Source organism: Anarrhichthys ocellatus, unplaced genomic scaffold, assembly GCF_004355925.1.
Source record: "Anarrhichthys ocellatus isolate YVR2014 unplaced genomic scaffold, GSC_Weel_1.0 scaffold16, whole genome shotgun sequence".
Classification (NCBI taxonomy): domain Eukaryota; kingdom Metazoa; phylum Chordata; class Actinopteri; order Perciformes; family Anarhichadidae; genus Anarrhichthys; species Anarrhichthys ocellatus.
The window spans coordinates 1,446,123-1,456,939 of record NW_022280046.1 but is presented as its reverse complement, the minus strand read 5'-3'; the positions used below and the strand labels follow the sequence as shown (position 1 = coordinate 1,456,939).

The following is a 10,817-nucleotide window of genomic DNA, read 5'->3' as shown; positions in this document are numbered from 1 at the left end:
GTGTGTGTGTGTGTGTGTGTGTGTGTGTGTGTGTGTGTGTGTGTGTGATGGTCTGCAGGAGGCAGAGAGGGCGATCCAGTGTTTAAATGGGAAGCTAGCTTTGTCCAAGAAGCTGGTCGTGCGCTGGGCACACGCACAGGTGAGGGTAAGTGTCAAACTCAGTTCCCGTTTTATAAAACCGAAGTGTATACATCCTGATAGCTCAGTGGATTAAAGCACATCCCGTTTACGTCTGACACTGTGGTCGAGGCTGCAGTTTGACAAACTAAATATATACGCCTGTGCATTAGTAAAAGCTCATCTTCGACTTTCAGAGATTTAAAAACAGTCTAGGAACCCGTGTGCCTGTTGACACAGACAGAAACATGGCTGCAAAGAATTGAGATTCAACCAATAATCATGAACTTAAATGCTGAGTGTCAGTCTGAGTTGTTGTAAAACATTATAAGCATCTTCTAGTTTATAATTTAACGTTACTACTGCAGTAGTTAGATTATGGAGAGCAGATCCCAGCACAACCCATGCCTGTCTCTTAACAATAGACCGCCTACTGGCAATGGGTGAAGGGATATCCTGCATAGAGAGGAATCACGCCCTACACACACACACGCACACACACACACACACACAGTAGAGGGAGGTCAAGGTCAATGCTTGCCGCCTCTAAGACAACACGTAAAGGATAAATCCACCACTCTAACCAAAAATAGCTTTGGTTATTTATACCATTATAAACCTCAAATGTAAGCTCTATACATCTTTATATCCCCACATTATTACCAGTCTGATTGTCAAAGCAAATCTATTTTTACTACTTTACTCACAGTGGCTTCCCTCACACTCGCCAGTGGCCTCAGCTCATTTCTACTATGAGTGTATGAGATGTTGCAAACACATCAGCCAGGTATGAGCAAAGCTGCACCACAGGAATTTAATTCAAGCTTTCTGATCAGTGTCCCAGCTGACAAACGTGAATTGTAAAAATTAATAATTTCATCCCATGACGTGCTTCAACAGACTCGAGACAAACATGTCAATCAAAATTGTCCTCACATTGTCCGGCACACTGTATTTGTTCTGTTCGTCAGGATATAAAAACTGAATTTTACAGTGTAATCTTTATTAAAGAAGTAAGATTTGAGCATCTTTCCACCAATGGTGCCCATTCTCAGCTCCAGTCAAATGTGATTGCCGGCACAGAGTTGACGTGCTGGGATAAATGAGTCAGAGACAGTTGTTGTCTCATCTCCAGGCTTAACATCTTGACTTTATTACATCGTTTTCAAAAGAGAGGAAGTACACGTTTATGAAAGTGTTGCCCAAACTCTTCATAAACATTAATGCAGCCCAAATCTGTTTGTTTCTTTCAACAGTTAAACATTTGTGTCCTAATTCAGTACTGTATTTATTAATCCAGAGTTTAGCCACGGTGTGTGTTTATGCATCATCACTACCATTCCTGTGACTGCATCCAGAATGAACTGTAACACATTAAACACTTCATTTAATCCTCAATGAAGCAAAAGTGTGCTTATCATAGTGTGGGCTATTTAAAATCAGAAGTGCAACTAGAAACATCTTAACTACACATTCCTGTAACTTAAACTTTGACTTGTGTACAGAGTCAGTATGACGTGATTGGATATGTGCTGTAGATCTATATGCATTCCAGCTACACGCCTTAAGGAATAGGTGGAAGGGAAGGGTCCTGGCTGCTGGAATGGTCATTGTTTTAGACATATTCTTGGCTATACATGTTATTTACTTCTTGGGACAGAATGTAAGACCATGTTTGTGCATTTATGTAACTTGATTCAGTCCCAACTCGTATCTTAAGCATCATATTCCCGCCAATGGCTGCTGCTGCACCAAGCGCCGGGGTTTTTCTCACGCCCATCATGTGACCTGTTTCTTTTTCTTTGTTTTTTTGTCTCTTCTTCTTCGCAGGTTTCAAGAGTTCTGTGTTGGCTGGTGGAGATGTTTGGAAGGTGTTTTTTTTTTTTTTTGAAAGGAATGAGTGCAGACGTTGGTTTTTGCTCTCTTCTGCTGCTCCCTCTTTAGTCTCCTCATGCCTTTAGGGTGTGATTATGAGCTGGACGCACAGTCCCGCTTGGTTACTGTCTGTTTGAGCCGACCCAAACAAAATCAATACTTCAGTTTAATAATGTTGGTCTTTGTGGGAGGAAGCTGGAGTTGGCTCTCCAGACAACTGCTGTCAGTGTTTGTTTGGTCCGATGGTTTCTGAATGTCTGGTTCATACAGGATGTTTTTCTTCTTCTCTGTTTTCTTCTCTATCTCTACTTGTGGTCCTGCTCCATCTGAGCACTAAAATGTTTCTAAATGCAAGTGTGATTGTAGCCAAAATGTGCTAAGAACACGTTACTATCTGCTCCCTTTGACAGTATTGTCTTGACTTTGAAAAACACACATGATGCACTAAGCACATTTTTCAGGGGGCGGGGGGGTTAAGGTGAGAGTATCCAAGTTTCTCTGTCTCTTTGCACAGGGGTCTTTTTCTCGCCTCCACTCCTTTTTTACCCCTTTGCCTCTCTCCATCTGTCTGTCCATCCGTGTCTCCATCACTGTTTATGTGGGTCATATCTTTGTTTTTGGCCATGTGTCTCGTCTGCAGAGGTTTGAAGGTTTCCGTAATGACAAAACGATGCCTCCGAGCCTGGAACCGTCAAGCAGCGGGGCGGCCGAGGATGGAAACGTAACCTCCAACCACCTCAGGTTGGTAGCAAACACCCACACAGCAGCGCCATCAGTCCTTGCTGTTATTCTGGACATTTTTTATCCATTTTCAAGGGTTAAATCAAGTGTTTTCTTGTCCTTCTGCCCACGCAGAGCCAACAAAAACTAAGCTAGGAACAGTTTCCTTTTTGTTTTGGTGTTTCAGAGTGGATGGAGGTCTTGGGAAAAAAAATTTAAAAAAAATCGTTGGAAAATATTAGTTTGGATGCAGGTCGTCACAAAACATTACATGTTCAGATTTAGCCAGCTCAGTGTGGCGGTAGTTTCTGGTCACTTTAGGGGAGACCCGAACAAATCATTTAACTCAAGCCTGGTCCTGAAATCCTGATAGGACTGGGCTTGTTCTTTCATCGACAGTTCAAGTTAAATTCATATTAGTACAACTGGACTTAAAATTTGGTTCAAAAAAAAAAAAGTCAAAGTCCTGCTCAAGCAACTTCTAACATGTTCCATTATTGTGGCTACACTTGCAGCCTACGTTCACATATATATACAAATACGTCGGTCAAATGGAGCACTTCAGTCGGTGAAAGGCCTCTTGGTCTCACAGTATCAACATGTTCCCGAGACAATCCAGTGAGTGTAGCAAGTTTTCAGCCATCAGGACTCGGGGAAAGTCTCCACACTTCAGTTCTAGTGTCAACTTCAAAATAATCTCTGCACACAGCCGAAGAAGAGGAGATCTAAACACTTCTCACCCCTTTTAGACCTGTTGAGCTCATTCACTCAGTCACTCTTCGTCTCACCTGCACTGTAATATTTCTCGCTTGCTCCTTCAAATTCCGTTTCACCATTTAAATGCAAGTTTTCATCTGCTTTTCATGCAGCACAACTGGTAATCTCTTGCTTGTGCTCCTTTTTTCTTTTCTTCTCCCCCTCCCGCATCTGTCCCTGCCATTACTAAGAGTGCTAATATCTCCTCTTCTTTTCCCCTCAGCCAAGAGCCAAAATCTGTCCCATCACTCAGTTCGCCACTCAGCACCAGCACTGGTATTTCCCCCTCAGCCTCGCTGCTTACATCTCCTCTCTCTCACTCTTTTTTTCTTTTTTTTTTCTTCTCTATACCTCCTAGTACGAGTGCTAAAATCCGCGCCATCGAGGCCAAGCTCCAGATGATGGAGGAGAATCCAGAGGATGACTACTCGGGCCCGTCGGCCTACGTTTACAACAAACCGCCAGAGAGGAAACGCTGGGAGCCTTACTCTAAATCACACCACAACAACCAGAGCAGGCCCTTCCGCAAGTTTAGGAGATGACCCTTCATCCAACTCATTCTGGAGATCCCCCCCCCCCCCCCTACACACCTCAGCCCCCACCTACACAAGAAACAGACTTTACACAAGATGCTATAAAGACTATACACCTCTGGGAATAAAAGGTTTTGACAATACTTTGAGAACCCGGACTCTTTGGAAGTAATCACAGCAATCACGGACGAGTACCTAAAGTGGTTATTAGCTTTTTTTGGTTTATAGTTATCAGTTATTAATTAGTCTTAACATATGCCCCATACCTGACTGCTGTGCAGGTTGGATCCCTTACCAGTCTGCTTTCTCACTTTTGCTGAGATTCAATGCAGCGGAGTCATACAGCTGTGATTTACATGATGCACAGCTGCCAGGAAAGAGAGAGGTTATTATTAAAGAGTATAATTGCCCATCCTCCTATTGTTTTTCACATGTTTTTTAGTTTCAGATCATATTATTCAACGGTGAAATACAATTCTTCATTCAAGACTTCACTGAAGAGGATGAAATACACATATTTGTAACAGGTTTGTATTGATGGAGTTGAAATGATAAGCCACTCAGCGACACTGTAAGTTGCAGTATTTTTGTGCGACGTGGCTCTTTACCTAATAGTTTACTTTATTTTTTCTTGAATCCAATTTTTATATGTCTGCAGTCAAACTCTTTTTACTGGCTTTTTGTGTGTGTTGTGTAGAGTTTTGCTATTTCCCCTGCCACAATCTCTTTATTTTAATTTACCAAATAAACGACTATTGAATATCACACCCGCAGCGTGTTTTATGCGATTTTTTTTTTTTTTTTGTTTTTTTTTTTCTTTTTTTTTTTTAATATATTGCTCATAAAATACAGGACTCTGTTTTATGTTAGTAACATTAGGATACTCTCAGTCCACGCTTTTATGCTGATATGATATTGTTTTAGAAGAAATTTGGTAAACCATCTGCTTGTCATTAATGAGAGACTTAAGAAGACGATACAAATTAAATCCATTAATCCACCATCGGTTTAAAAGGTGCAGTCCTGAATTATCACAGAATTTTTAAGAAACATGGAGACTAACACAATTGTCATACAGACAAAAGTCCCACTGTTTCCAGTAATAACTCCTGTTTATTAGAGCATCCATTATGTTTTGAGCCCCAGCTATCTTTTATTTTCCCCAGACTTGACGGATATTGACTGTTTTTATCATTTTTTTTGTGCAGTCTACCAAACGTTGCTGTAAATCATTTAAATATTTTGTAGGCCTTTTGCCTCTATGGGTTTAATGTGGAAACGTTCTATTTCAAAATGTAATATTTGTGAAGCACTATACTTCTGATGTGATCTGAGTTGTGTCATTCCTGCAGGTGTGAGATGCAGTTTGAGATTAAAAAGAAAAAAAAAATATGTCAGTAAATGTCACTCTGAATTTGTTGGCGTGGAGAAGGAATTTGCCAACCAAAGGTTTTTTGGAGAACTAATGTTTTAAGAGTTTACCAAGAGTATATAAATCCCGGATTAGGCTACATAGCATTGCAGCATGGATGGAGATCGGCAGACTTAATTGTACAAGATGAGATGAAGGAGTAGAATGTTGTGCGCACCGAACCAATCAAATCCTACCTCTTGACATCACTCAGCATTTTATTTTTTTTAAATGTCTTTGTTATTGTAAAATCATCCGACTGAAGAATATTTCTCATGGCCATTAGATCAAATTAATGTTTTCTTTTAAATGTGTGTTCATCTGTTTTAAATAAAATGCCTATTCGTTCAAATACATTTTCAATTGGTTAAACATTTCAAATTGATTTCAATTTTTTTTTTTAGGTGTGGTTTATTTTGTTGGGATCATTTCTGCACTATAGATCTTCAGATAATTGCTGGATCTTTGGGATAGCCTGATCGACGCGTCGATCTGCTGAACCGGTGTGTGGGCTCAAACACACCCTGTACTCATCAGGCGTTCGTTGATTTTTGTTTCATCTGCATCAGATCCTCTACTCTCTACATGATTACAAAATATATAAAATTCACAATTGTTCTTTTTGTTTGGGTTATTTAGCCGAAATCAATTGTGTCAAAATAAAGTCTAGCCTATGTGGATTAAAATACGTATACATTCTATACGAATTCTAAATATTATAATTTTGTTATGTTATTTAGTTTTTCCGCCCTGCAAATTATTGTTAACCACACATTAACATTTAAACAACATACGGAATTTAAATATTTGGAATTAATATAACGGAAACAGTTTTTAATTGTCTATAAAAAAGCGAAGCTTTAAATCATGAGGATATTATGCATTACACGTGAGAGTGAGGAGATCACTTTACACCACTGGAATGGATTAAATTATGTTTCAGACGATTCAATTTCATTAATTTCACTTATTTTCTTGTGTATTTTGAGGCTTGAATGTAGGGTACAACCCAACATATATGTGGAAACACTGCGTATAAAAAGGTCTATTTATGTACCCGAGTGTATACGTTAATCATTGCCTTAGTTTTAGTTGTATATTTCTAGTAGCAAATAAATGGCAATTACATAAATAACTATAATTTACATCGGGATTTTTTTGTGTGTCTGGCAGCAGCTTTATGCCTGAGATATCAAACACCAGCAGTTTGAGTGAGTTTCTGTCAGAACTTCTTCCAAAGTGTGTCCACCCTTCTCACGCATATGAAACTCTCTCTTCACCCTCCCCCTTCTTTAACTATAAGGCAGGCTAGTGAGCCGCACAAACTTTCACTGCCCCTCTGCAGAGACACTCTGGTTCTCTGCGCACCCGTCGACTTTTGCAGCCCTGCAGTCTCCCCTGCACCTATGAAGCCTTGGAGTAAAAGCTGCCAGCCCCTCAATTTGATTCACTTCCTGTAGTCAGACTCCTTCCCAAAAGTGGAGAGAGGGGGAAACGGGGTGGAAAGGAAGAACTCTTTCGGTTCTAAATAAAGCTCTCGGCGGAGCAGCAAGCAACTCCTCGCCTCTGCTAAGCTTCATAACTTCTGTAGTTTGTGTCAATAGCAGTCAGATCGTCGCGCACAGCAGCGTTTTAAAAGAGAAAGAGAGCATTTTGCGTTAAAAAACAAAGCTGTGCGCCAGTTACACACTGAATCCATGCATGGTACGGATGGTACAAGTTTTGACGCCCATCGCCGAGTCTTCTGATTCCACGCACCGAGTTTGGAGACACTGAACGCTGTGAGACTCCAGGGGTTCATGTACTGGAAAAATGAAGTTTTGTCCCCTCTTTCAGAGGGAAATAATATTCTGTCCGAAGGAATTCCCACGAAGAAGGTACTAACACTTTGGAAACAGCTGAGCTTCAACTTTGTGCGTAAAAGGTTCAAATTGGAGACGTACCCCACTTATGCACCGCGTGGGCCTTCAATGTTTGGTTTATACGGAATTAATTTAATTTGTGATGACGTACAGCAAGCGATCTGTACAACGGTGCAATACGTAGCCTCAATTTGAAATCATTTTGATGTACCAAACTGTTTATCTTCTTTCATGAGCGCTCAGAGGATCTATCTGCTGTTGCAAAGAGACAGAAGAAACTTGCCGTTTATTTGCATCCTGTGTGCGTTTTGTTTTTTCTCTCTGTGATGTCACAAGAATCACTGCTTGTGTACTGAGATCAGCTGCACGCGCCAGCCGCTGTGAAGAGGCACGCGCCTCTCTGTTATGAATAGCGTGATTTGCGGTCCGCGAGCCTCTCGAGTGCTGCCAGTTCGCCCGAGAAGAATTAGATTTTAATTACAGCCATTAAAAATCAAATTTGCAATTCTTTGGGTGACCCGTTGCCTTTCTCTGATTGACAGTTGAAATTGACACTCCGGGTCCCTCTTATCCGTATAGCGGTTCAAGCTATTTGTAATTACAGGTAGTTTTTTCCCCCCTCCACTCTCGTGTCCTGGATTGCGAAGAAAATACTATTATTCCGAGGCGCGGGTTAAGGGCAGGGAAAAATCAATCCAAATTGAAATAGCTTCATTAAAATGTGCCTTTTGTTGCGGGGGCCCTTTTAGCGGTTTTAACCACTTTATATAGGAGTAGCCTTGAAGAGCTGCCTGCAAATGTCTCCCGGGGGATTTCTCAGCTGAGCACGAGACGGGGAAAGTGATGAGGACTTGCCGTTTACTGAGCGTTGTCTTATAGGTGATCTCCACCGAGCCTCAGAGTACACCGGGAGCCTCGCGCTGCAGTGTGGACTCTAAACACGCGCCAATGGTGAGAGCTTTATTGCCAATGTACACTGCTTTTAATGTCGGAATCATTTAGTGCGTCTGTTGCATCTGTGTGGGCTGCTCACACGTGTGAATTTTGCGCGCAGTGATGTAGACCACATCATGGAACTGGCACATGTGGGGATTATTCTGTGTGTGTGTGTGTGTGTGTGTGTGTGTGGTTCACTGAGCTGTGCTGATGCCCTTTTGCAGTCTCACTCGGACGGAGAATCCCAGCGGTCCAACATGGAGCGGGAGGACACTCAATCGTCCCCCAGCACCCCGTCCAGCCCCTCTGTGTGCTCGCCGATCTCCACCACCAGCTCGGTGCCGTCCACCGGGAAGAACGTGTGCGCCAGCTGCGGTCAGGATATCGTAGACAGATACTTGCTGAAGGTGAGAAGCCGATTATAAACCGTAAAACAGGCTGGAACTGCCCGTCTGGTCAGAGCAGGGACTATTTTCTTCTGGGGTGTCTTGTTTATTTGTTTAGCTTTTTTTTTACACTGGCATTCACATTAACAGCAAATTACTTGTCTATACAAGACGCACAGGAGCGAGTGAAGGAGGGTGCCATGTTGACTCGGGTCCTGTTTTGGGTTTTGGACAGGCCTGCTGTGTTACGCTGATGCACCGGAATGAACAGAAGGCCTGGACAACTTTAGGGGTCCTTATTGTATAATTTGCACTGAATAAAAACCAGGCACAGTTAAATAATAAGAATAATAAATATCACCCATAATTTTAGATATCGACCAGATGTGTAACTGGCAAACAGAAATACCTTGTTATAAATAATTTTATAATTATGTTTCAGTTGTAAAATAAACGTACACAATACATAAACCCTTTGGCTTGATGCAAAACCTGTCTCTAAATGAATGCCCTGTTATCTGCAACGTAATACGTTAGGCATCAAGATAAAGCGGAGATACAACAGGGATGTTTTGATTTTTTTTCTCTTTTACAGCTTCACTGTCAATGCGCCCTGACTTGTCGCGTGCGCCCGCTTGCTTATAACCAAAACAGACCTCCCTCGCGCGCAAATGGGTGTTTGTCAGGAAGTGCGAATTGACTTTTGTTGTGTCGAAGTCTCGTTCTATTATGATATCATCTCTAATAGGCTACTAGTTTCAAACGTTATACAAAAATACACGTTTTTTTCTGAAAAAAAACGAACTTAACTGTAAATAAATACATATAGCCTACAATTGATCATGAAACAACTCTTTTGTGCAGCATTTTATTTGGTCTACATACTCTCATGGTTTTTTTTTGGTTTTTATTTTGCCCTCCTTTTCTCATGTAAAATCTCATGCTTATATTTATTTATGCTATAGTTGCATATTTCACACTGACCGATGCTGTTAATAAATGTTTGAAGGTTAATACGTCATTTGTTATTGATTTAAAAAGTCCTAAAATGGTTATGATAAATTATGCCTTGTTAGATAAAATCACCTTTCATAAAAAAAAAAAAAATCTAAAATGAACATGATTGCATTTAGATTGGAATTTATCTGACAGCTTTTTGTAGGCTGCCGTAGGGCAGCCTTCATGACCTCTCTCGACAAAATAATTGGGCTAATTTTGGATAATACTTTGAATATTTTTGTTTTTGTTTAGGCAGCGAAATTGCTTTGCTATCTGTAAACCTTCAAAATTATTCCAATACATTTTCAGTCGTCATTACAAATTAGTCTGACAATTAATATTCATTTACTTTTTCCATTTTTATAAAATGATATCATAATTGCTGTTGATCGAAAATATTCAACTCTGTGCCAGAAAATGTTAGCTAAGGCCTCAGCAGAATGCTTTGGGTTTGATATTTCTTATTATTAAGAATGGATGCATTTCAGCAGCACATATTACTTCGGAAAAATGAACTACAGCCATTTCACAGGCTAATTATTTAATTTCTAAGCAAAACCCCAAGATCTTAGTATTACAAAAATACAGTGTTGATATCAGGAAACATATACAAGCAAGCATAATAGGGTCTCCATAAAGTGACAGTTTGGCACCACAGACACACTAAAACTCCCTACAATTGAGTATTAAAATGATACATGATAACATGCCAATACCACTATGAACTCATTATTCAACCTCACTGTGAGATATGCAATTGTTTTAGAAATAATTAGGTGATATTTTCAATGTAATAATATCTTGACGTATTACGAGGCTATGCGTCAATCGGCCTAATGAATTCATGTTGAAGGAAGTAAATGTTGTCATTTAGGATACTCAGCGCCATAGGCGCACTGGAAGGCATTAATGCAGTGATCTATCATCGGTTTGACATGGATGCTGTCTCTTTTACAGGTAAACAACCTGATTTGGCACGTGCGCTGTCTGGAGTGTTCTGTCTGCAGGACGTCGCTACGTCAGCACAGCAGCTGCTACATCAAAAACAAAGAGATCTTCTGTAAAATGGATTATTTCAGGTAGGGTAAGTTTATGACCGTGTTTTCAAAATACAACGTCTCCCCTGCAACACAGGTCTCTCCCCCCCCCCCCTCTCTCTCATGCACACACACACACTCTCTCTCTCTCTCTCTCTCTCTCTCTCTCTCTCTCTCTCTCTCTC

The 10,817-nt window shown here is 40.7% G+C and overlaps 2 protein-coding genes across 4 annotated transcripts in view; both read left to right on the top strand.

Moving 5' to 3' along the window:
• rbm18 (RNA binding motif protein 18) overlaps positions 1-5,768 on the top strand; it is a 12,601-nt gene extending 6,833 nt beyond the window's left edge. Inside the window, exons 4-6 of one of the 2 annotated variants that reach the window (XM_031855901.1) lie at positions 59-139; positions 2,633-2,733; positions 3,827-5,768. In XM_031855901.1, coding sequence (XP_031711761.1) covers positions 59-139; positions 2,633-2,733; positions 3,827-4,010 — 366 coding nt within the window. In that variant the 3' untranslated portion in view covers positions 4,011-5,768. Of the gene's footprint in view, positions 1-58; positions 146-2,632; positions 2,734-3,826 lie in introns of both variants that reach the window. The other variant, XM_031855900.1, reaches the window with a different exon arrangement.
• A 1,133-nt stretch (positions 5,769-6,901) lies between these two features.
• lhx6a (LIM homeobox 6a) overlaps positions 6,902-10,817 on the top strand; it is a 14,292-nt gene continuing 10,376 nt past the window's right edge. Inside the window, exons 1-4 of one of the 2 annotated variants that reach the window (XM_031855401.1) lie at positions 6,902-7,289; positions 8,154-8,225; positions 8,435-8,617; positions 10,553-10,674. In XM_031855401.1, coding sequence (XP_031711261.1) covers positions 7,212-7,289; positions 8,154-8,225; positions 8,435-8,617; positions 10,553-10,674 — 455 coding nt within the window. In that variant the 5' untranslated portion in view covers positions 6,902-7,211. The remainder of the gene's footprint in view (positions 7,290-8,153; positions 8,226-8,434; positions 8,618-10,552; positions 10,675-10,817) is intronic. The other variant, XM_031855402.1, reaches the window with a different exon arrangement.